A 27,235-nucleotide genomic window follows, 5' to 3' on the forward strand; every position below is an offset into this window, starting at 1 on the left:
TAATTTGATAAGATGTTTTGAAAACCAGAAGCTTCGTTATCTGAGTTGCGGTTTTATTATCTTCAAAAGCCAAATAGTATCTTCTTTACGAGATTACTACGATACTTAAATTTTGTGGCAGTACCTGTTAACAGTGCCTGATTCAAACCATTGACATGTTATTTGTCCTTTTTCTGTCTATTCTATATTCATAGGTAAAGGTATCCAAGTTGATACCTTTGGGCAACCAATATATTACTGATGGTTTAGAGTGGAGGCATATCTGGAAAGAAGGCTGGACTCTCTAGAGTCTCTGAGTTCCCTTTGAATTTTAACTGTTGTACACAGTACTGTTAGTGGGATTAAATAAATACTAAACTACTATGTAATGTTAAAAAAAAAGATCATTCAGGAATTCCCTCTCTACCCCACCTCTATCAGTTATTTGTTTTGATATTATTAAGGGAGATATTTTGTAGTTTGTTATTTTGAATGTTTTTCCTTAAAGATTTTTCATTTTAGGTAGTGAATGCATACCATCTACGTGTAAGAAGAAGAAATCCAGTGACTGGCAATAATGTGAAAATGAGCTTACAGCTGTACCTGGTTGACAATAGAAGCTATCTTTTGGACTTTAAAAGCATTGATGGTAAGGAAGCCATGCAGGCATGAGCTCTGAGAAGATAAAACTTGGCACTAGTTGACAAGATGTTAAACCATCTCAAAGACATGGTGGGTAGGTCTTCTATACTGGTTTTTAAGTAATCTAGATTTAACTAAAAATGTAAGTGAAACAAAAAGGATTGAAGACGTGGAAAACCTCTAATCTAGCACTTCTCCAAAAGAAGTGCTTCCTTGGTATAAAAAATGTCATTTGTATTGTTGGCTGTGGAGAAAAGTAAGGAACAACAGGAAAGCAGTTTTTACCTGAAATTAGCTGATGTTGTTAGATTCTTTGTCACACTTCTCCATTCATCTTTTATCAGTAAGCATTATAATATCTAAACGTCATTCTTCATCAGCTTCTCTCATCTTGGGTGGCCAAGGTATCCAGATAGGCCTTTCCTGGGATTTGGGCTGGATTTTGGTGCCCATGGCCATCCAGGAGGCAGAGGAGTCAAGGGAGGTGGTCATGTCCAAGGACCTAGTGTGTGCCAAGAGTCAAACCTGGCTGAGCAAGTGTGCTTATTCCACTCAGAGGCCCAAGTGGGATACAAGTAGAATAAACCCCAAGAGTCCACTGCTGGATGGAACCAGAGGAAAACTGAGTTCATAGTTAGGGAAGTTGTTTTCAACAGCATTTAAACATTTTTCTTGAACTGCCATCAACTATAGCTGTGTTTATATGATCCCCAGACCACCTTCATCAAAATTACCCAGAGTTCTTATTAAAAAGAGGATTCTTAGGAACTCTCCCAGACCTAGCAAATCAGAATCTCTGGAGATGGGTCCTGGGAAACTGGGAATCTGCATTTTTAACAAGATTTCCCTTGCCCCTTCCCCTAGGCAGTTGCAGTGTACACTGAAGGATCAGTGCAATGGTAACTTTTGTTTTTATCTTAATGATTTTTTTCTGTTGATACAACACAAGAAAATAATCTTCCAAAGGTGTGCTTTCTTCAAATGAAAGGGATATCAGTTTGATTTCAAGGTTACTGTCGAATACTATGTTGAGAAGGATTTAGGAGTCACATTTTGACTGTATGGGAGTGTTGAGATTGGTTAGTGATGTCTGTTATGATTGTGGGAGGGAAGAGCTTTTGCCACCCCTGCTCCTATAACACTGAAACATGACATTTGCTCTCAGGTTGCCCTTGCTCAGGTGTGTTTACTTAATATTCTGAATAAGGTATCTTCATAGGAAGGGCTCGGGCAAATATACCTTTCATATAAATTGCACTTCTTTGGTCCATTTCAGATGAGGTGGTGGAGCAGAGGTCTGGTTCCTCAACACCTCAGCGGTCCTGTTCTGCTGCTGGCTTACACAGACCGCGATCCAGTTTGGATTCTGTAACTGCGGAGAGCCATTCACTCTCTGGCTCTCTCATGGGCTCCTTCATCGGAAGCACATCGTCTCCAGTTCCACCTCGCCTGGGCAGTCACACCATGGATTTTTTTGAAATGTGTGCCAGTCTGATCACTACGTTAGCCCGTTGATGATCTTTCCTTAGTTTCTATCTTTCTGTTTTTGCACTGTGAAAATCAGATATATTCTTTAAATTATTGTTTTACTTATGGATAGCACATACTCTGCAGTACTGGTTGAGAGCTGTGACTATCTCCAGGGGACACTCAACGCCATTGAAATTACTGAAAACGAAAAAGTCTGACATTTTATTTACTGTAGACATCTGTAATTCTGTTTTGCCTATGATAAATTTACATAGGTAGTATCTTTAATACGTGAACATTGATGAAGATTATTGTTAATCTAAGATTGTGGATTCACTACAGATGATTAATACACCTTTACTGGTGAACCATCTCCGTCAAAGGGTGGTTTGGCAACATCTTCTTGCTTTACTGTTGAGTGTAGATAAATCCAGTTTGCTTTCTAAATTTCAGCAGGCTTTAAGCTGTGTTTATGCACAAGAAGATTAAAAAATAGCACAGACATTAGTAAGATAGTAATTAAATGTTGAAATCTCAAGAACCAGCCCCCCAAATTTCAGAAACCAAGTTCTGCTAGCAGTTTTTGCAAATATTGCCCGGTGTTCAACAGAAGGGCTGTGGTCCTGAAACAGGTAACGGCCATTTCCAGGTTCCTTAAAAACAGCTATAACCAACTAGAGGTTTTATCTTGAGATTTTCCTGAATAACATATTTAAGAGCCTTCAAGGTTCTACTCAGTACTGGAACATCTGGAATTACAACAACATTTGTCTTTTTCATAAACTTATATCATTTTACAACATGCCTTCAAAATCTACGTTTCTCAAATTCTTTTTCACTCTATTTATTTTTGTACTTCACCAAGCATGATAAAATAGACAGTTAAATGAAACAAAGCAAAATGTCAACAGTCTCTTAAAGAGAACTCTTTATCTTTGATCCCTTATTGTGTGTGGTGGCGAGGAGTTTGGTGTGTCTGTGTGTGTCCTGTTGTATCCCATAATGCTAATTATTCCTCAGAAGTTTGTTACAGTATTCACCCCCCTCCCTCACCTTCCCTAGTCACCTTTGTCTTTGTTTATTGTTTGATCCTTAGTGGCTAATTGACTCAGCTTTGACATCTTTTCTGGTTCTCTTTCTTTGTTCTATATCTTGGTTGCTAGCCATCCGGTTTGAAACACTGTTCTGGCCCTAAGGGCTTTTGTGTACTTCCAAAGCTTGGTAGGCTGTGACTTTCACTGTTGAACCTGGTAGGGCAGGGAAGCCTTAAACATTCAAAAAATTCTCTCTTGAATAAATATATGTGTTGTTTACATATATACATATATGTATTCGCACCAGTGCTTTTAAATGAAAAACCAAACTTTTTATTTTTTTTTGGCTTTGTGCAGGTTTTTTTAAGGCTTTTAAAAAAACAAAAAACCTATATACAGCAGGGTAGATAATAGCCCATTGATTACATTTTGTTTTAGTAAAAATATTTAATTTTAAAATTATGTATAATTTATCGGATTTGTATTTATTCATTTGTCTTGTTTAATATGTTATAATTAACAATCTCATTCACCTGACTTACCCTATAAAAGACTAAGCTCTTGAAAACAAAAAGTGACATTGCCTTGACAGGTTTCTCTTTGCCAAAAATAATGTGTTTTCTACCAAGAAGCAAAGGAGAATGTTAGACCAGGTTTCTCTTGTGTTCATGAAAGACAAGTATGTCTATCTTTAAAGAGCTTTGAGTCAGGAGTTTGCAGTGTGTCACATCATATTGTTTTGCAGAACTTTTTAAAAATGGTGTTATATAACTTTTAAGCCTGACTTCTTAATATCAAAATACAAGGAATCCTTGTTAGCCAATTTGGGAAAGAGGGTGGGGTTGCAGTTAAGATGTGTTAAGTTTAAACCTTTGAAAGATTGCCATCTAGTGGCATCGAAGGATACTTTTTTGTGAATATTTTTATAGGGAAAAGCAGTCCTGCTGCATATAGGTATGGCATAATTTTGGCCTCAACAAATGTGTAAATACCTCTTTTGGGAAAAACAGGACAACCTCATAATACTTGCCTATGAATGGGGTGACCTTCAAAATAAGGAATTAATTTGATTCCTTATTCCCAATGACAAAATCCCTAACAATTTTGAAGACAGAGAAATGGTAGGAAGGAATCCAGTGGCATTTTAGCTTCTTTAGTCTAATGAATCAAATGTTAGAAACTTATATTAAAGTTGCTTTAAATGGATGATTGTCATGTTTTTTAAGAGTTAAAAAGTTATTTACTATTTTCTCATTCTTGCCAGTATTTATGAATATCTACATTTTGATAGCCACCTGTTGAATTTTAGGAGAACCAAGGGTCACAGTTTGGGTTCTTGTGTCCTTAAGTTTTTAGAGCACAGCTCTTCTGTGAATGTAGATGGCGTAGTACTTTGTAGAGACAAGATTACAGGAGACTCAGCCCAGCATAATGGGGCTAGAACATTTTCATAGGAGACTCTTTGTTGCTAATGAGTAGGGAGAGGGAAATAAATCAGTTGCTAAATTCCCACATTTCAGTCTTGTAAACTGGGTAATTGTGGATGTGGTATGTGGTAGACAGACCTGGGGTAAGAACAGTCTCTTCATGTTAAGATTCTGGAGGAGAGCTGCTGTTATTAGGCTACAGATAAAGTCTTAGCTATATCATGGAAATGGAGTCCATACTGGTTCTAGAATAGCATTTCCCAAACTGCCTTCTGTCAGATGCTCTGTGGAAAAGGGGTTTCATTGAGCAAGTTTGGAAAATGATGCATGTTACTCTCCTGCTTGAAGATGACAAAGGATGTGGGCATAAAGACTTTGACCAGTCCTTCTGTGAAAAAAAGCCATTTAATTTTGTTTAATCCTGCTCTGCCCAGATTAATTTAAACATGGTTTTAAACTTACCATCTCCTGGGAAAAAACATACTTGAAAAATACTATTTTAAGAAAATTATTGTACCAGGTTGCCATAATGGGTAGATAAGAATAAAATTAAGATTTCCTTTTCCCTTATCAGTTGTTGGAGAGAATCTGGTTCAAAATCAGAATAATTTCATTTAAACCTGTAGACATATTCATCTTGAGCGAATGCTGGATTAGTAGAATTTTATATGTCTACAACTTGTTTCATAGCACCTTGATTTTCTTAATCAGGTTGTGGTATTTTGTGGAGGGAAAAATTTATTCTTTTTTGTGTTGAATGGATAACTGAAAAACCTTAAACAAGATTACTTCTAAAAATGGTCTAAGAGACTAGTAACTAATGCTTATGGCTCTATGGGTAATGAGTCAATAACATTGATTCTTACTTTCAGAAAGTATAGTCAGTGAACATTTTCTAAATACTTTTATATATAGAACACCATATTTAGATCTAATTCCTGTTATTCTTTAATGAAGGAAGAAACAACATCCCGAATTAGATATGTTGGGAGGGAGGGAGGCAAACTATTATAAGTTGGGCTTTTGTTTTGATCAACAAATTTTTGAGACACTTTTGTAACCACTAGTGTTTGCATTCCTTGATACTTGCCAGCTATAAAGAGAATCCAAGAGCCTAAATTATTCAGAAATAACAGTATTCCATGTCAGGGAATTGGCTATATGTAGTACAGACAATTCTCCCCTTTATGCAAATAGGTTTCCTGGGACAGTTACATAATCCTGGGCTTGCTTTCTCTTATTCCCTAGCCAGTTTGTACTCAGGGAATACAAATTGATTTTTTATTAGATGAGACATAATTGAGAAGATAATCATAGACAACTGTTACAGACTTTTTGACTATTTGGATTTATCTGTAAATGTACAGTATATTGAGTTAATATAAGCAATGCACCTTCCATTTATAAAATATAAGATCTTGGAATGTGCCTCCCATAGACACTGCATGTTTATCTATTCACTGGTTAATAATTTAAATCCTGTTAATGGCTGTGAAATCTCAATATCTAAATGCTAGACATGTTCACAGTTTTGTCTGTTTTTACTTCTTTTTAAAGACCTCCACGTTTTCAATTTGGCACGTCTTTACCTGATGATTCTGTCACTCTGTGACTTAAAATAGGGAATGTACTTTATTTTAATAATAGTTCTCAGAAACTCTAAAATTCTGGATGAGGGATCTGTGCAATCTGTTTGTAAGTCACATCCTGTGTTGGGCCTCATTTTTGTAACCTCTAAAGTGGGAGGGATAGATTAAAAGACCTCTGAGTTACCTTTCAGCTTTAAGGTTCTGTCTTCTCTGCCTTTTCATATGATTTGTATTAGTGCTCACTTTTTACACATTTAGAGATTTTATACTTGTGTGAATGGTCTGTATTTGTTTGGCGAGGTGTTTTGAAGGTATATACTAAAATATTTTTTTAAATACAGCTGCCCCCCTGGAATACAAATGGTAAAAATCATCCAGAAAACCAAACATGTTAAAATGTCATGTGCACTTGCCATAAAGCAAAAGATTACTAATTTGGAGTGATGGAAGTGTTCCATACATTTTAATAGTGATTTTTAGATCCAGAGACCCTCCATATCTTCTATTAACTTATTTAATACGTTATGGTAACCTTGTGAGTTAACGATTTTCCAGATGAGAAAGCAGGACCAGAAAGCTCTTCACAAGGCTTTAATGCCATACAAGTGTTCAATGATGATCACTGCTCTTTATATGCCCCCTTTCTCTGGGGAAAACAGTCTGAATCACTGAAATATCTGCATAGTTGAGTAATAAAAATAAAGATGTATTGCTTTCAAGTCTTAGAGTGACATGAAGTAGTCTTAACTGAATATTTTTTAGTTTAATTATTTGAACCAGTTGATTGTACTAACTAGATGTAATTATCGTAAGTATTTATGATTAGCATATTGATTTTTGTTAAGTACTTCTGAGTTATTGAGGGTGCTTAAAAAATACTGAAGAAACTTTTTAGGACATGATTCTTCCTTTAACTTTATTTATATGAATCTCATAGCACAAGATTTTTTAGAAAGTAAAACTAGCCCCAACTCCTATCTTAAATTATCATAGTTTTTGACTATTAATCTAAATTAGGCTTATCTAAATTTCATATACAGATTGGTAATTTTTCATTTTATATGCATATTATATGATAAGACGCTATTTTCATGGAGTATATTTCTATTCACAGACTACCTAATCATTATTGGCTTGATATGGATTCTTTCAAACCTTATAAAAATTTGAAATGTAATTTATGTTTGAGCTTTTAAAAGTGTATCTTATTTAAGCAAGTTGCTGGCATCCTTACCAGCCTTTCCCTATGTAATTATAATGCATTTGATGCCACTGAACAGTAATAACATAAAGAACAGGACCCACGGTCTAGACTATGTTGAGTTTTAATTAAACTTTTTCAGTCATAACCTGATAAGAATCAGGCTGGGTCTAGAAGTTAGACTGCGGGGCTGTATTAATTTCATGAGCCAATGTTAATGCTTAACTGCCAGCCTGCATAGCAGTGCCAGTTTGCAGCCGTGATTGTGTATGTGACTTTTGGTAACTACTGTTTATATGTAAAGCAGCTCAGATGTTATGAAAGTAGCTCATGATTATTTGGACAAGCAGGGTAAGTAAATTTAAGTTACGTTTGAAAAAGTGCAATTAAGGAAATCCGAGAGCAGAATGCTCTTTCCAGGAAAAAAGTGAAGTGCTTGTAGTATATCCTAGCATGACAACTCTTTTGAACATACAGAGAATTTTGACAGGGTTCATACAGTGGGAATTTTTTAATTCGCAGTTTGCTACTTTGTGTCGATTTAGAACTTCAAGGAAGGATGGGAGGGAGGCTCAAGAGGGAGGGGATATGGGGACATGTGTGTGCATATGGCTGATTCGCTTTGTTGGGCAACAGAAACGAACACAGTATTGTGAAACAATCATACTCCAATAAAGATGTATTAAAAAAAAGACTGAAGAAAAAAAATAAAATTTCAAGGAAGGAATAGGAACATTCTAGCCAAGGAGAACTGCATATTTAATTTTTGCTGCTAACTTAAGCATGCATTTTTTCACAGCTAAAAGTCCTTTTTAAGTTTTGTTGCAAAGAAAGTCCATTTTTCTAGACAGATAACATTTTCCTAAGATGGAAAAAAACAGATTCACTAAAAAAACAAAAACACCTTAATTAATTGTGCCTTTTCTCTTGAATTGTAGGACTAATAATTAGTCAAAAACTTGTTTAAACTGTGTTTTTTCCCTAATTCCTCTCATTTTTCCTTAAATCTGTCCTCCACAAACAGTCACATTGTTTGCTTTTACCTGTTTGTTTTCAGGTTCCTTTGGCCAGACCTCACTATCATTGTCAGAAATTGTTCACTAAATGTGTTTTTCTGTTTGTTTTATGTTGCTTCACTTTTTAAGTCACCTTAGTAAAAGTTTGGCTGCCTTTTCATGTTTTTAAAATGAATGCAATGAATAGCAGTCTTTATATTTCGACCCTTTAAAAAGTTTGTAAAGGAAAGAAATAATGCAGAGCAAAGAACAAAATCAAATTTTGAATCTGATTCTCAGTTTGGCTGCTTGACAGCAGCAAGTCATTTAACCTCATTTAGTTTTTTCATCTACAAAATGTGGATAATAACCTACCTCACAGATGTGTGTGAGAAACTGAAGGCCCTTGTTTAAAATACAGGCTTTATCATCATATTTAATGTAAATCCCTTCCTTTTTTTTAATAGATATCTTTGATACTGATAGGATGAGTATCTTCATTTTAGGTAAGTCTTATGTGGTAAGAATATAGTGGTAAAAATGTTTAAAAGACCACAGTTTTACAAATTATGGTATTCTTATTTTAAGGGACTTTTAAAATTTCTTGAAAGTATTGAATATCCAAATATCAAATTTGTCTTTTGTTGCAACAGATATTCAGAACTTTACTTAAACTGTTGGCTGAAGATGCCTTAATGTACCAAAATACAGCTTTCTCTCCAGACTATTCACAAATATCTATGGTTGTATGATGTTTTGAGTGTTTAATGTAAAATTGTTAGAGAACTGTGAACTCTAAGCATAGTAATCTTAATGTTGTTTTAGGAAGAATGTTTGTGTTCTGTATCATGTATGCTTAAATATCATACAGTGACTTTTGAGTGCAACAAACAAAACTGAAAGTTGACAGCCATTAGGTTGTGTCCATGACAATCATAAGAAAGTGTAAGATTGGATATTAATTGTTCAAAAAATTTTCAAGAACACTTTGCATTCATTCTTTCTTGGCCCATCTTTGGAAAACAAATCCCATAGGCTGATGCATTTACCCACCGAAGCACTTGATTACATATCTATTAAAATAATTTTTTTAACTGTTGAAATTGGGATCATTTTTCTATAATTCATTTCAGGAAGAGGAAAAAAAAGACCAGACTCTTAGTGCTTTTGTGTTTTAATAACCATAGATTCAAAGTTCAGTTTTGTTTGTTATGTATTTTTTGTGAGTGTTAAATGATCAGTGGGAAGAATGTCTTCCAGCAACTGTGTGGTAAAGATGTCTTCTTGAATTACACAGCATTTCATAGTTACAGGTTCTCCCTAGTTAATACTTGCACTGTACAAACTCATAGGTAACAAACACAAAAGAGAAAAGCAGCCTGTCTGATTACTTATAAGCTTTTTTCACAAAATCAAATTAAAGTCTCTGGTTAATTTGAAAGCTGTTTTGTTTCTGTTCAGTCATTAAGCTAATATTCTGCAACTCCATTAATAGTTACAGACAAAGCCATGGCAGAACTTTGCTGCCTGTGATTCCTTGGAGATTCCATACCATCTTTGTCCACTTTTGTCTTCCTTGTTCTACACTGTAGTTTCTAACTTTAGCCATTGTATTAGTTTCCTATTGCTGTGATTCCTTGGAGATTCCATACCATCTTTGTCCACTTTTGTCTTCCTTGTTCTACACTGTAGTTTCTAACTTTAGCCATTGTATTAGTTTCCTATTGCTGCCATAAGAAGTTACTACAAACTTAGTGACTTAAACAACACAAATTTATTGTCTTTTACGGTTCTGTAAGTCAGAAGTTCGGTGGGCTTAGCTGTTGTTTGTTTCTGCATCAAGTCACACAGGCTGAAAAACCAAAGCATTGGTAGGGCAGGGTTCTGGGGAAGAGTCTGTTTCAAGGCTCATTCAAGTTGGTGGTGAATTTAGTTCTATGCTGCTGTGGGATTGCAGTCCCATTTCCCTTCTGGCTCTTGGCTAGGGATCACTTGCAGCTTCTAGAGACCAGCATCATTCTCTGGTCCATGGCTCCCTTCATCTTCAAAGCCAGTGACAGGGGGCTTATGCTTCAAATGTCACCTGCCTCTTCTTCACTACATCTCTGACTGGCTGACTCTTCTGCCTTCCTCTTCTGATTGTAAGGGCCCATGCTAGTAAATAGGGCTCACTTCGATAACCTCCCTATTTAAGGCCAGCTGGTTTGCAAACTTAATTTCATCTATAAAGAAGTCCCTTTTTTCCAAGTCACATAACATATTTACAGGTATTAAAACCAGGACACGAAGATCACGGAGGCCAAAGTTCTGCTTACCATAGAAGACCTCAGGTTTACAACAAAATTTTACACTGAAGGCTGCTGAGAATAGAGAACAAGCAATGTAGATGTGGTCCTATGTGCTTATGACGGTCACCTCCCATATTTATATATCTAAAAGCAACTTTTTGAAAAATATTATATGCTAGCTCTCATTAAAAACACATCAAAGTCAAGCTATATAAGATTTCAATTTGCTTTATCCAAACTTTTAGAAGAACAGATTTGTTTTTATTAGCAAATACTTTTTTCCTTTAGTTCCTAAATTGTATGGGTAATAGATGCTTATTGTAGCAAATCTGAGTACAGGAAGTTTGAAGAAGCTGAAAAAAATTATCTGAACCCTGTTACCCAGAAACAGCCACTCCTTAGGAATTTGTCATTATATATTGACTTTTTGCTCTTCCTCGTCTTCCCCTCAGAATCTATGTTTTAAAAGTTCTGAACATGTGCGGGACAGGCCCTGCTCAGGAGAATGCTGTGTCGACTTGGAAGACCAAGTGTGTCAGAGGTACTCAGAAGGAGGAAGGGACAGCTTTGGTGGTGCATGTTAACAGGTTGCTGGTGGCCCGGCCTATAAATAAATGAATGAGAGGCCCAGTGGTAGCCTCTGTTAGGGTCAAGTCCCTTTGTAAGCTTTTATCCAACAGAGTGTTGTCATCTTTAATGATTTATTTTTATGCAAAATTAAACAGTAAAATAGAAACTGTTTTTCCATCGAAATGTTCTGCTAGATTAGGGTTTCTAGGAGACAGATGACATTTGCTTGAGACATTACTGAAACTTTAGTTTTATGTTTATATTTTTACATTAAAGAACCTTGTAGATTAATAGTGTATGAAGTTGTTTAGTTTCAGTGCCGTGATTTAAAGAATGGAAGAAATGTGGCTGATTGATAGCGAAACAGAAACAACTACTTCGATGTGGATGGAATGTTCTTCCTATAAATGTATTCCATATCAATAAATAGTAATTAGGTACTAGTTTATATTAGACCAAGTGGTTTATACTTCAAAAAGCATAGAAAAGTGTTCAGTTTCAAAAGCCTGTTAGGTGTATCTATGTAAAATTATTACATCCTAGCCATTCTTTCAAGTCTTAACCTTTGAATTTCAAAAACCTGTTTTTGTGTTCAGCATCTTCCAACTTCAGAAAAGGCCAGGTACTAAAAATAACAACACTTAGACAGTATTTTGTATTAAGGATTTTAAGACACTTTTACTTATATTATTACATTACAGCCTGACGACAACCCTGAGAAGTAGACAAGGTGAGTGTTATTAGCCCTGCTTTACTGATGAGGAAATGGAGACTCAGAGCTGAGTCATGGAATTAATTAGAATAAGAGGCCATGCGATGAGATGGAATGTGCGTGGGACAAACCTGTGTCAGGTAAAATGTAGTCCCACGGCCACCTCAGGATTTAAGATACTTCATGTTTTGGTGCGGTGGCAAGTGTGATATGTGGGTTTTTATCCTCTTTTGTACAGGATTATTGCAGGAATGGTGTCTGCTCAACATAGCCCTGCACTCCCTCTGGCTTACCACCTTGCCCATGGGCCATACCTGTCCCATGTCCTCCCTTCTACCGTGCCCAGTGTGGGAGAGGGCTGCTGTTGCCTGGTCGCCCTGCCTCTCACTGAGAAGTAAGTTCAATCCAGGGGGGGGTCCAAGCAGAAATATATTCCCAGCCTTTCTTTGGTGCCAGCCTTAATCTCATCTCCCAGAAAAGAAATCTCAGTGTCACTTCCTAATTAATTCCTTTTCTCTCTCACTTCTACCTCTAATGGGGCTCCTGAAACTATATATTTCTATTGCTGCTGTCTTAAGGTCTTTCTTACGCCTCGAATATTGCAAAAATAACTAGTCTCTCCTCGTTCTAATCTGCCATCCATAATCTGTCACCCATATTGCCATGATTTTTTTTTTTTCCTTTTTTCTCCAGACAGACACCTGGCATTGTCTTCCTGCTTAAGACCTTTGAATGGTTCCTACTCTCTAAAGGAAAAAAAGTCCATGTGAACTCTGTCACATTCTAGCCCTGACTTACCCCATTCCAGCACTTGCCATTTCCTACCAGATACACTATACTCCTTTTACCTTGAATTTCTTCCTGGTCACCAGGCAGAGCATGGATTTCTCCATCTCTGTGTCTTGTCTAGCAAATATATGTGTTTAAAGACCAAGCTTCAGTGTCACCTATATGTTGCGTGTTTTATAATTGTTATTTGTAATAATCTCTGTACCTATCTTCCTCTCTAAACTTTATGAATACTTTTGATCCTTGTCTTCTAGAATAAGCTTGGCACGTGCCATTATTTTTATTTTTATTGGCACGTGCCATTTGGAACAAGAAAAAAAAAAAGAAGATAAAAGAACATAGAAGCTTAAAAAATAGTCTCACAGTATAAAGGATGAGGCCATGGAGCACACCCTTGAAGGGCAGAATAACCCTACCAGGCAGTGTACGTCATCTGAAAAATAGAATGTTATTTACAGCTCAGCTTATTTATGTTTCTTTACTTTCTGTAAGTAAAAATACCTATGAATTATTTTAATAGATATTTGGGCGTAAACAAAATAATATCCTGCTGTTTAAAATAAGTAAAATGGTTATTTTAAACTGATACAGCATATATATTATTTGAATTTTATTAAATATATTTAGGCAGTTCTCCAAATGTTGGGTGAATTTAGGAAAAAAATTACTTTCCAGCATACTATTCCCAAAGAAACCAATTTTGGGCAGCATTTGTCTGATTTTAGTTTTGTGATAAAATTGGTATATAAATGTCCTTCTGCTTTGAGATTATACCTTAAATTGGAGTATTTAAAAGATGTTGGTTATACTATTTACTTTTCAGAATTCAATTACACCCAATTTAAATGCACAACATCTTCTAGAAATTATAAACACTCGTGTACTAATATTAGAAGCATTAGAAGCAAACTAACCATCTGCACAACTGACTAGGTGCCATAAGGCGTGATTTCTAACTTTGGACATGGCTCATTAAACAAGTGCTGGAATGCCAACACACACTGCTTCACAGTCTCCTGAGCCAGCACTGAAATAGATACTGAAATAGACATTGAAAGATAACTGCTTAGGAGCAAAATCAACATCTAAATGTGGAGGATTTGTTTTTCTCCTCTAAATTCCTGATGAAAGTTTCCACAGATTCCACCATCTCATGCTGACACATAAACTGATTGATGTGAGGCCGGACTGAGACCTTAGAACTAGTTCTCACTTGTGCAGACTGTACCATTTGATCTTGATCTTCCTAAGGTGACCAAACTTCATGCCTGAGAAAAAAGAAAAATAGACAAACATTTTGAAATACAGGCCCATGGAATAGTGAGTAGGAGACTTCAGGGGAATTTTTTATCCAGTTTAATATTTTTATGCTCCTTTAAAATGTTTATAAATATGCTCTGTAGAGAAGTTTGATAACCTCAGGAGTGGCAGACACAAAAATAGTCTCTTCCAAGTAATCCTTATGGAATAGGGCATTGCATATTGAAAAACTTTTCCTGAATTTAAATATATGAAATAGTCTTTCCTTGAGACTTACAGACATAATAATGTATTATGTATTTAGAATTTATTATTTAAAGTATAAAATCAAACCACTTACTTGAAATCTAGATGTTCAATTAGCACATATCCATCTATAGAAATAAAAATCACTATTACTAATCTGAAAGTTATAATGCTTTGAGATTTTTTTTAAAAACAGTGATTGAAATCTTATGGGCAATAAGCCAGTAACTTACATTTGCCTTTAGAATTGCGACATATCAGTAGATTTTCTTCAGTGATATCAATGACTTCCAGTTCTTCTCCAGGGGTTATTGGCAAGTCGAATGTTCCATTTCTTGAATTATTGGAACATGCCACTGCTGTGTTCATGACAGTAATTTCTTTGTCATACTGAAAAGAGAAATTACTAATCGGAATGTGCTTGCATAGTTTTCATTCTTTTTCATTGTAACAAAATTAATGGAGGACATACTATAGTAACCTCAAAATAAACTCAAGATGCTAGATATGAATTAGTTAACTAATGACTAAGGGAAAAGAAAATAATAGCAAGATATTCAGGGAAAGAAAAGTTATTTAAGGAAATAATAGTACATTTGTTATTATCACAATCTTACATTTGTTTGTTACGATCATATTTTCAAAGTGTTTTCACACCCATTATCTAATTGTACTAGAATGAATTCTGGTGGGTGAGAAGGCATTAACATTGGTATAAATTAAGTACCATGAATGGTATGTTAACTGTTGCAGTAATAAAGTCACCACCAAACCTGGGAAAGGACAAGTTAAAAAAGAAAAAAAAAGAGGGAAAGAGAAAAACCTCTTTCTTTGTGTAGTGCTTTAGAGTTTATAATTCTTTCTTACACACAGCATTTCTAGCTGTTCTTTCTACCCTTCCTCTCTGGTGGGCTCATGTATTCTTACATACATACAGCTGTAGCACACACATTTTAAAGAGGTAGGAATGATGTGTGGGGCAATTCCCACTCTCCCTTGGTGGCTAACGACGAGCATTTGTGAAAAAAAACTGAGGAATTTGATTTCTGACCTCAGGGGAGTTTTTTTCTGTGTGGTAAACTAGCCAACCCATACATCAACAGGTACACCACCTTCTAATGTACTGAAATCCATTGACTGGAAAAAAATATTTCCAGAATATGTAGCTTATACTTACAGATGTCCACTTCACCAAATTAGGGTGGCCAAACATCTTCCTTTGCTTGGGATAGTCTCTACTTATAGTTAATGTCTCTATTTATAAATACTTACTGTGATGAAGTGTGCCTCCTTCCACTCTCAGAAATGTCCTGAATTTGGATGATGATAAGTTATGATTAACCTATACCAAATGGGATCTAATCCACAAGATTTTTCTTTTGCCCAACAGAGTGATCTTACCCTTTCCAGGCCATTGTTCACTGTGAATGCACAGTGATTTCTTAAAATGTAAATCTGATTAGGTGGTCACCTTCTTTTTTTATAAAGTCCTAAAAAACTCTTCATTCAGGGTAAGATCCACATTTCTTAGTTTGACATTCAGAGTCCTTTGCCTACCATCATTCCCCGTCCCCCCATTTCTGTCCCCTTTATTGAAGCCACATCAAGCTATATGATAATCCTGAATGTGCTGTGTACCTTGCATATTATTTCCATGCCATTGCTCCTACTGTTTTCTCTGCCTGAAATACTCTTTTTTCTTAAGTACCTTTTGTGAAGACTTTCATGACTGCCATGTATAATTTACTGTTTTAACTGCACTTTGTATATACCCCTATTATGGTATCTGATTAACATACCATCTCACAAAAGGAAAATGGAAAACAGTTTTATCCATCCTTGTACCCTCAATGCCTGGTACAAATGGGGCACCCAATATTTTGTGATTTGAGCTGAATAAAAATTATTGAAACGGTATAGCTTTTCTAAAGATATATCAAGGAAACTCACCATAGGTGATTAGGAAGAACAGACTCATGTACATATGAGAATGGGGATTTCTGTCCCATATGAGAGTGTCACAGCTACAGTGGGGGGCACTAGATGGAACGTAGGGTCCTTTCAACAGGTAATTGTTACACACTTGTTTTTCAGCTAATCAAATAACGTCACAGATTGCAGTAAATAATTTCATATCACAATTCCTAGATATAGTAACCCTAATCAGCTTTGGTCCAAGCAGAATTTATTAATGATTATGAGGGATTTGTGTATGTTCCTATGTTAGTTCAGTCCAAAAACGTTTTTGGATATTTACACAGTGTTAGGTACTCCTATTCTGCTCTGTGTATGGGTATAAAAATAGATCATATACCCTTGTCCTCCAGGAGCTCATAGTTTAATTGATGAACATGTAATTGCAATGATGCTAACATTTTGTGATAAGCTAGAGGTTTGCTCAGGTATATACGTATGTATAGGTATGTAATTTCTTTAATCAAGAAGTGTGGGTTCCTAGAGGAGATGCCTCGATTAGGTCATCATAAATGAATAGGAGCTAGTCAGATGGAGAAAAGTAGCAAGTGTACACCAGACAGTTGGAACAGACCAGATAAATGCCTAGAGGAAGGAAATAGCAGGACAAGGATAAAGGTAGACGTTCATTCAAGAAACAGAACTATTGGGCTTCCCTGGTGGCGAAGTGGTTGAGAATCTGCCTGCTATTGCAGGGGACACGGGTTCGAGCCCTGGTCTGGGAAGATCCCACATGCCGCGGAGCAGCTGGGCCCGTGAGCCACAACTACTGAGCCTGCGCGTCTGGAGCCCGTGCTCCGCAACAAGAGAGGCCGCGATAGTGAGAGGCCCGCGCATCGCGATGAAGAGTGGCCCCCGCTTGCCACAACTAGAGAAAGCCCTCGCACAGAAACGAAGACCCAACACAGCCAAATAAATAAATAAATAAATAAATAAATAAATAAATAAATAAATAAATAAATAAATCAAACATACTCATCTGATTCAAGATCCTCATGTTAAAAAGAAAAAAAAAAAAAAAAAAAAAGAAACAGAACTATGAACAATTTGTGGCCAAGGCACAAAGTGCAAGGTGAAGAATGGCAGGAAATAAAACCAGAAAGACAAGCAAAAGTCATGACATGAAGAGCTTTATATCTCATGTTAAGAAACCTAATCTTTATCTATTTGGCCATGGGGAACTTTTGAAAGATTTTAGGCAAAGTAGTAATTTGGACAGATTCCATGAGCAGGGTGCATACTTGCTCTCAATCCAATGTCTGGTACATGGAAGGTGTTCAATGTATGTTTCTTAAAATTAATAAATTCTCACTGTGACAGTATATGAAATCAAAAAGGAGGAGTGTTTGAACCTTGCAATATTATAGAAAAATGCTCTATGGACTCTAAATGAAAGAAGTTTTTAATCATTTAGTGTGACCATTTTTATGTTGGGAGCTGGAGGGAAAACTTGAACAAGACAAAAATCTCTTCTTCAGAAGGGACTCAAGACTTTAGTTCAGAATACACACACACACACACACACACACACACACACACAGTAATATCCCTGATCAGTGTTATAACGGATACTGTGTAATAGATGTATGAAATGTGCTGAGGGAGTAACTTTGCCTGGTTGAGTTAGGGAAGCGTGGGTGACATTTGAACAGAGCCTTAAAGAATGACTTAGCAGTTTTTCCAGGCAGAGGAAATAGCATGTACAAAGGCATGATAATACAGAAATGTATCAGGAAAAAATTAACATATCAGATGTTTAATCAAAGATCATGTCAAGGGGCTTCCCTGGTGGTGCAGTGGTTGAGAATCTGCCTGCCAATGCAGGGGACACGAGTTCGAGCCCTGGTCTGGGAAGATCCCACGTGCCGCGGAGCAACTAGGCCCGTGAGCCACAACTACTGAGCCTGCACGTCTGGAGCCTGTGCTCCGCAACAAGAGAGGCCGCGATAGTGAGAGGCCCGTGCACCGCGATGAAGAGCGGCCCCCGCTTGCCGCAACTAGAGAAAGCCCTCGCATAGAAACGAAGACCCAACACAGCCAAATAAATAAATAAATAAATAAGTCAGGAGCTCTTTCAAAAAAAAAAAATCGTGTCAATCCCAGTGAGGCAGACGTGCAACACACTTATAGAATCTTTAAAAAAAGAAATTCCTCTTATTGTTAATTTTTACTTTCAGAGGAGAACGTACCTTGAATCTTTCTCTAAAAAGTTTTTCTTCTCTTTCCATTCTGTTCTTTTCTAAGTTTTGCTTCTTGGTTTTGAAGAAATTCCTGGGAGATAAGCAGGCAGAAATATGCAGGTAGAGTGACGCGTATTATAATAAAACTCTAAGCTTCCAAAGCCATAAACTCATTCTATTTCAGGATAAATTCAGATATAATTTTATGTGTTTAATTTTATACCATCTTCCTGTTGCCTCTCCTTCCTCAAATCTATCTGCATACCTTCCTCCAGAGTCATCTTTCTAAAATTTAATTGATCATGTCACTCTCTTGCTTAAAACCTTTCAATCTGTCTCTACTGCCTATAAGATAAAGTCAAATTCCTTAGTGTGGTACACAGGGCATTTTATAATCCGGCCCCAACCTACCTTTCCAGCTGCCCTTTTCCATATACATTCAAAGTCTACATGGAATATCTTAGAAGGTGGGCTATCATTTCTCTGCCTTTATACCAGGGATACCCTCCCCCAGACTACTCTGAAAACTGGTCATCATCTTTGATAAAGGGATAATAAAAGGGTTGCACTAATATAGAAAGTAATTCTTATTGGTAGAGTAAGTTGGTAGAAACCATTTAAAAAGGAACAAAGAACACATAGAAAATTGATACATCAATTTACAGGAATAATAATAGACTCAATATTGCATTTTCAAATTTACTCAGTTGAGAAAAAAAGTAAACCATTATATCAGTTTGTTGTAAGAAATAAAAAAGCACGAGAAGATTGTTTCCTAAAAAGACTTATGTATAGACATTAAAATACTACAAAGCTTTCTTCGGGGTGGAGAAGGGAAACAATTTCACTGTTATTTCATCTCTTGGAATTCTGTTTTGTTATGCTATGCAAAAGTAAAAGTGTGAAGTTTAAGGTAGAAAGATGCTCTTCTCATCTAATGAATACATCTTTCCAACTTGGGAAAAATAAATTACATCAAGTCTAAACTTAAAACAAACTTAAGGAAAGGGCCATCCTATGCCATCCTCTGAGTTTAAATTTGGTATAGACTGATGTCTGATTTCTTTTGGGGTGCCCGTGTAGGACTTTTCTAGACAGATTTCCCAGAGCAGACAGACCATGCAGTGTTCCCAGCTCAGTGACCGTTTAGACAAGGATTTCCCCAAGACACTTGTTAAACAAAGTGCCTCAGCTCCTGCCCCATATCCCAGCAACTGAGAAGACTGAAGCACGGAGCACTAAGTGACCATCAGAGATAGGAAAAAGCATCACCACCCCACCAAGCCAACTGGGAATTTGAATCACATGAATAAAGGTGAGATCTTGAGTCAATAAAACACTTTTTTAAATTTCTAACGCTAATGTAGTGATAACTAGAATTATATTGTATTTTAGGGAAATCAGTCTTACTATATGACACCTAGTTTCTCTTCTCAAAGCAGCATTTAAGTTCCAATTGGTGTATTATTTAAGTTCTGTCTTACTGGGGAAAAGTTCCTACAGCCCAAAGGAAGACTGGAAATTTTTCATCGTTTGATTAGGACTGGCTAGAATTCTTCTCTTGCTCCCTATCCACCAAAAGCAGGAATGATAAAGATAAATGTGTGTGACACTTTACATTTTCATATTCTTTTTCTCTTTTAATCCTCTCAGTTGTACTATAATGTAGGTGTTAATATTCTCATTCTGTAGATGAGGAACCTGAAAATCAAATTTAATGACCTGCCCAAGGTCACACAGCTAGTAAGAGGTATAAATCGCAGCAGATAAGCTGTAATTTAAGTGTACATTTGTGCTTACCTTTCTGATTCTTTAGCACCATTTTTCTCTTTTTTTTCCTTTGATATCAAAAACTTGGGCTTCCAAGTTTTTAGTTTATCTTCATCACTGAGAAGAAAAATATTTTGAGCAAGTAAATTAAGATTGAACTAAAACCCTTATGGAACACTCAGTACTTTCTGGGCAACTGTGTTTTACCAAAAAATTAAAAATTAAAAAGTCATCTAGAAGTATATTTTGATAATCTATGGCAAGGCCAGAGAGTAAATATTTTAGGCTTTGCAAGCCATGCCGTCTCTACTACTCAACTACTCAACTACTACTCAACTCTGCTATTGCAACTGTATTTACAATAACAAGTGGCCGGCCATATTTGGCCCCCAGGCCATAGCTTGCCAACGCCTGATCTGTGGCAATCCAAATTTGAAGCCAGAATCTGAAAAAGAATGGATATATGTATATGTATAACTGAATCACTTTGCTGTACACCTGAAACTAATACAACATTGTAAATCAACTATACTCCAATATAAAATAAAAATTAAATTAAAAAAAAAATTTGAAGCCAGAAGCAAGAGATCAACCTGCTTATAATCACACTTCCTCTTCTTTCTGAGCCTCAGTTTCTTCACCTCTAAAACGTGAATGATAAAATGGACCTTCACTGTGGGACAAGACTAATCCAACTAGTATTTAGCATTAGCAGAAAAGGATGCAGAGAGGAGAGAGGGTATTATAGAAGGAACTAATTTTTTTGAGCACCTATGTGTCAAGTCTTATGCTAGGCATTTTACATATGTTAATTAATGTGGTTTTTACAGGAAGTATTACAACAGTCCTTTAAAGTAGTCTTTCATAAAGTTTTACAAAGGGGGAAAGAGATGATCTAGGTAACTTACTATGGTCACAGAAATAGTGGCTTTGAACCCAGTGGCTTTGAATCCAAGTGTGTTTGACTCCAAAGTCTATGGTCTTTCATCATGCCTGCTGCTTTAAAACGTTACCTTGCTGGTATGACAAAGTAACCAATATGTTCATCATTGATGTGAGCAAAACTGGCCCCTCCTCTATCAACCATCTGTATGTCTATGGTGTCTGCACATCAGAACACAGCTTTTCACTGGGTAAGTTATAACCACAAGAATATTACGTCAGAGGAATTTAAAATTTTTTCAGTGACATTGTGTCACAATTCCCTTCAGATTATGGTCACAAGGTCCAACAGAATGTCAGGGACTCAGCATCTGACCAGCATTAAAGATGAGGCCTAGGAATATGGGTTTAACAGATACAAACTACTATACATAAAATAGATAAGCAGCAAGGATTTACTGTATAGCACAAGAAATTATATTCAATATCATAATAACCTATAATGGAATATAATCAGAAAAAATAACTGGATCAGTGTGCTGTATACCTGAAACTAACACAATATTGTAAATCAACTGTACTTCAATAAAAAGGAAAGATGCAGCTTAGGGAAAGCTTTTAAGAAGACTTCCAGGACTCGTCTAGGGATCTCCGATCACTCTTTTTTCTCAATGTCTGTTGCCTTTGGAGTCTATAACAAGGAGTTCAGCAGTTACTTCTTTTCTAATTGTCTGATGTTCACTCATTTTATCTCTTCACTTTAGGTTCCCAAAAGATGGGATCCAGACACACATTCCAGATATATCTACCACAAGCTCAGCACAGTGCTAGGTACAGAGCAAGTGTTTAATGAGAACTTGTGCATGGACTTGTTAGGCAGGAGCTATAGCTGTGAGGGCAGGGAATAGGCAAAGCAAATGCCTGCTTAACAGTTTATTTTCTTTAATGATTATAAAACAATATATTATTTTCAGAAAAGTCATACCAATTTTTACCCATGCCAGCCATGTGACCATTATGGTCAACTCTTTGTCAACTTATTTTAGCTTTTATAGGGATCTAGTTAGAGAGCTTAATTAATTTGGCAGGATGAGGATTGTTTTTTTGCCGTATCACAGGTTAAGAAACTAAGATTCAGAAAAGTAACATGACATGCCATAGGGCCCACTGGGACCAGGTTGTAGAAGCTGTTACAGTGTCTTTTTCAAGATCCCCCTCTTCTTCCTTCCCTTGCTGACTCTCTAGGGGAAATTCTAATGAACAAAAGGAAATGAAAATCAGAGGTCCGGATTGTCTAGCAGCAATTTAATCCAGAGTTGTTTAGGCATCTCTTCAACCTAACACGTACCAGGACATGACATGCAAACTAGCCAAGCTGACAAGAACTCAGATATCATCTTACATCTCCCTTCCTATCCCAAATTCTGCTATTTTCCATCAGTGTTCCATCTGCTACAAATGTCTTTAATAATTGATTTCTCTGAGGCCAAACTACAGAAGATTTACTCTATCACATGAAAAAGAAATTGGTCAGATTTTGATAGGGTTAAGTGACTTGGTAAATATCATTTAATCTTAAAATATCTTCTTCATTTTTTTCACCACCCCAAAACACATTTTGATCATCTTTCACCTGAGCACCTTTAACAATATTCTAACAAATGTTCTACTTCTGACCTTCCCTCCAAAGCATTCTGCAGAAGGGTCTAGGTCTAGTTACTCTTCCTGAAGTGTGGCTCTGATTATATTGTCCTCTTGCCCATAGTTCTGGACTTCCTTATTTGGCAGTAGGGCAAAAGAATTTTCTGATAGGGCCCTCCCAGTACAAAACTGCTAGATCCTGAATAAAGGTTTTTTTGTTTTGTTTTAACAAATTGCCACACTTTACACTTACTAAGTCCTGTACGTTATACCTTAATAGCCCCCAGCAAGTAAACTGAAACCAGACAGAGAGCAGTAAGCAGTATGCAAGCACAGAAGACAAGTCTGTCCTGAGGAAAATGCTATCAGCACCACAATATTTCAGAAGATTAAACTTTACATTAGGGCAAGGTAGGAGTTAAGACGTATCGTCATGTTAGATATTTTTAAAAGCCAGTTCAGCTGTATGCTATTTATATAAGACACATTGAACAAGAATATGGAAATCAGAAAAAGGATCAAAAATGTATCCTAGGGAAATACTAACTAAAAGAAAGGTCAGGTAGGTATAAGATTGGGCAAATTAGACTTTAAGACAAAGCATCACTAGGAAATTAGCTTAGTGTTGTAGTAAAGAGAATGGATTGGGAGTCTAGTTGCTGGGTTTTAATCCTGGTTCTACCACTTACTGGTGCTATGAGCTTGGGCAAATAACTTCACCTCTGTGTCTCTACCTCTCTTCTACAAAATTTGTATAATAATAGTATCTACTTCACAATTGTTAAGATTGAATGAGTTAATACATGTTAAATCTAAAAACAGTGACTGACTCACAGTAAGACCTACATAAGTATTATTTTTGTTATTAATATTATTGATATTAGGGGGGATGGAGATGGCTACGACCTAAAAAGAAACATTTAATTCAGCAGAAGATATTTAAAATTTTGTATGCAACTAATAAAAGAGCCTTAGAATATATAAAGAAAAAAATGATAGAACTTTTGGAAGAAACTGACATATCTACCATCTTTCTGTGAGATTTCAAGCCACTTCTTTCATATATTAATGAATCAAGCATCTAAAAATCCATAAATCTATAAACGATTTTATTAAGAGAATTAACACATATTGTGTTGGCAAAAAAATTCGTTTGGGTTTTTCCGTAACAGTAGAAAAACCTGAACGAACTTTTTGACCAAGCCAAATATTTGATTTAAAGGACATTAAGTTGATCCTTGTATCAAACAGAGAAGTCATATTTTTCTAAAGTACACATGGAACATTTATAAAAATTGACCATACTAGGCATGAATCATGTCACAGAATATGTCAAAGTACTGATATCAGCTACTTCCTCAGTGTACTAATACTGTATCAACTACTTTTCCAGATCACAATTCAGTTAAGATAGAAATGACACACGGGGAGGGGGAAGGGTAAGCTGGGATGAAGTGAGAGAGTGGCATTGACATATATACACTACCAAATGTAAAATAGTTAGCTAGTGGGAAGCAGCTGCATTGCACAGGGAGATCAGCTGGGTGTTTGTGACCACCTAGAGGGGTGGGATAGGGAGGGTGGGAGGGAGACGCAAGAGGGAGGGGATATGGGGATATATGTATACGTATAGCTGACTCACTTTGTTATACAGCAGAAACTAACAACATTGTAAAGCAATTATACTCCAATTACGATGTTAAAAAAAAATGACAAATAGAATACAGGGCATGGAAACAGATCTTCAGATTTTTGGAAACTTAGTATGACAAAGATGGCATTGTAGAAATGGGGAAAATAGGGGCTATGCAATTAATCATGCTAGAACATTTACCCACATGGAAGAAAATTTAATTGGATCTCTACTTCACTAAAAATGCCAAAATCAGTTCCAGGTAGATCTAAGGCTTATGTGTAAAAGCCAAAATGTTAACAGTTTTAGAAGAAAATATGGGAGAATATCATATGATCTTGGGATAAAGATTTCTTTAAAGATATAGAAAGCAACAATCATAAATCACGTGTATACTTAGAAGGGAAAATACAATAAATGCAAATTTTATAGGGAATGCAAATTCATAAGAAAATGCCAGCTTATTTTCCAAAGTGGTTGTACCAATTTACACTCTTCCCAGCAGTATTTAAAGGGACTACTGAGCCACATTCTCACCAACAACACAGAAAGAATTCTTAATTTTTACCAATTTATTGGGTATAAGATACTATCTCATTGTGGTATTAATTTGCATTACCTTCATTACTAACAATGTTGAACCTCTTTTAATATGTTTATTCACCCCTCATGTCTTTCTTTCTATAGAAGACCTGTTCATATCTTTTGCCTATTTTTCTGTGGAAAACAAGTTGGCATTTTCTTATGAATTTTCATTCCCTATAAAATTTGCATTATTTTCCCTTCTAAGTATACATATAAATAAGAATATTTGTAGCAGTATTGTTCAAAAGTGCAAAAAATATGGAACTACCCCAATACTCACAAGAAAATGGATAAATTGTGTTATGTACATAAAATAGAATATTGTAGAACAGTAAAAATGAATAAATTAATAGTGGCTTAAAAAGGATGGATTTTGAGTAAAAAAAAAGTTGCAGAATTCTATCTACAACATACCATTTTTACAATGTTAAAATCCCTAATGAAACAATATATTTTTATCACCTGTGTTTGATAACAGTATTTTGGTTTTCAACAGGAAGTGAAAGACGTGAAACGTAGGAGAGTGTTTACCTTGGGGGAAGGCAATGGGATAGACCAAGGGGTGTGCACAAGGTAGAGAAACCAAGGCACTGGATATGTTCTGGTTCTGAAGTTGAGTTATGGGTTGAGGGAAATTTGTTTTATCTTGCTTTAAACTTACATGTTTCTTATTTTCATTTTTACAAATATCATATAATTTATTTTTAAGAAAGAATTCATTCTTAACTCTAATTTTATATTCCAGGGCTCTCCTCTCCATCTCCTGCCAAATTGCATTTCCTGCTCGTAACACCCACTTTCTTGATCACATGCCTTATGGTCCAGTGAAACTTCCCAAACACAGTTGTTTTCCATTTATACAGCTGTCCACCCCTCTCCCCCCAGCAAACCTGCCCCGCTTCTCTCTCTCTCTCAACCCCAATCTCCAGCTGTCAAAATGTTTCCTATCCTTGCTTCTTTAACTTGGCACAGAGACTTTTCTGATCCCCTAAATAATGGAAATGTCTACCAATTCTGAGCTTCCAAATTATTTTGCACATTTTTTGGAGGCGGGTCCTTCTTTGTCATCTGATTTAACAAACTATGCTTTGGTATGAGGCCACATGATAGAGATCAGAAAGCCACAGCCCCTACCTCAGGGAGTTCCCATCTAGAGGAGGAGACAGGCAAGAAATAAGACGAATACAACTATGAAAAGAATATTCTGATAAAAAGGGGGACCTAACCCAAATAGATAAGCTCAGAGAGGACTTCCTGGGGAAAGCAAAATCTGAATTCAGTTTTAAATAATGAAGGATAAAATAGTCAACCAAGCAAAAAGCATGGCAAAGTGTGTTACAGACAGAACAATTCTTTTGTTCTTAAATTCTCACCTCCTTGGAAAGGCCTTCCCCAGATATCTACTTTAAAATGACTATCAATCTCCTTCCAACACACACACCATATGTCCACTCTCTTTCAAAATATCCAAAGCAATCAAATTCCTATGTTTAATTATAGATTTTTAAATTAATTTATTTATCTGTCTCTCCAATCAGATAGGAATAGGAATTACATCTGTTTCATTCACTGCTTTATACCAACACTTAGCATAGTGTCTGGCATATAGTACATGCTCAGTAAATATTTGTTGAATGAATTGAAGAAGTTGGAACAAATGTGAAGGTTTAGAAATGCTGGAAAGCTTGAAGAGTTCAAGGAACACCCAAATGTAGAGTATGGATGGAACATAGGAATGGTGAGTGAGTGGGAAGTACAGCTGAGGCTGAGAGTTTGCCAGCAGCTGGATCAATAATGAATTTTATGCCTTCTTAAGCAGTTTGGATTTCATTTTGAGAGCAATGGACAACCACTAACCATTTTTAAGCTGGTGAATGGTGGGTTTTGTGACATGATCCTATTTGTACTTTAGAAAGTTTGGAAAATAAACTGAAGTGGAGGTGAGGTGGCCATTCAGGAAGTCATTGCAATGATCCAGCTGAGAAGCAATGAGTGCCTTCATGTGGCTGTGCAGTGGGGATGGGGAAGCAGGAACATTTTGAGAGTTATTTAAACAGAAGAGGGTGCAGGGCATGAGAGGAGGAGGAGTCAAGGACAATGAATGCCTAGGGTTTTGGTTTGAGCAACTGTGTGTTTATTGAAACAATCACCAACATAGAGATTAGAAAAAAGGGATCATATTTGGATGGCGACAGTTGAGATTATGAGTTATTATGGAATTCTGAGTTTCAAACAGAGTTATCTAGCAGGCTTATTAAAGTGGAAGAGAGAAATCTGATCTCAAAATTGTAAATTTTGATGTCTTTACTATAGTGATTGTAATTAAAGCCCTAGATGTAGATGAGACCATTCAAGAACATATAAAGGA

The 27,235-nt window shown here is 36.2% G+C and overlaps 2 protein-coding genes across 5 annotated transcripts in view; one reads left to right on the plus strand and one right to left on the minus strand.

The window, feature by feature from the left end:
- The window catches only part of PRKAA2 (protein kinase AMP-activated catalytic subunit alpha 2), a 59,445-nt gene extending 55,981 nt beyond the window's left edge, over positions 1-3,464 (plus strand). For 3 of the 4 annotated variants that reach the window (XM_068537983.1, XM_068537986.1, XM_068537985.1), the window contains 2 exons: positions 502-628; positions 1,898-3,464. In XM_068537983.1, the coding sequence (XP_068394084.1) occupies positions 502-628; positions 1,898-2,136 (366 nt within the window). In that variant the 3' untranslated portion in view covers positions 2,137-3,464. Of the gene's footprint in view, positions 1-501; positions 629-1,897 lie in introns of those variants that run through there. The other variant, XR_011073393.1, reaches the window with a different exon arrangement.
- Positions 3,465-14,292: 10,828 nt separating this feature from the next.
- The window catches only part of FYB2 (FYN binding protein 2), a 79,209-nt gene continuing 66,266 nt past the window's right edge, over positions 14,293-27,235 (minus strand). The window contains 4 exon segments of the mRNA XM_068537542.1: positions 14,293-14,330; positions 14,436-14,592; positions 18,366-18,447; positions 20,157-20,243. Coding sequence (XP_068393643.1) covers positions 14,293-14,330; positions 14,436-14,592; positions 18,366-18,447; positions 20,157-20,243 — 364 coding nt within the window.

The sequence above is a fragment of the Eschrichtius robustus genome, chromosome 3 (assembly GCF_028021215.1).
Source record: "Eschrichtius robustus isolate mEscRob2 chromosome 3, mEscRob2.pri, whole genome shotgun sequence".
Taxonomy (NCBI): domain Eukaryota; kingdom Metazoa; phylum Chordata; class Mammalia; order Artiodactyla; family Eschrichtiidae; genus Eschrichtius; species Eschrichtius robustus.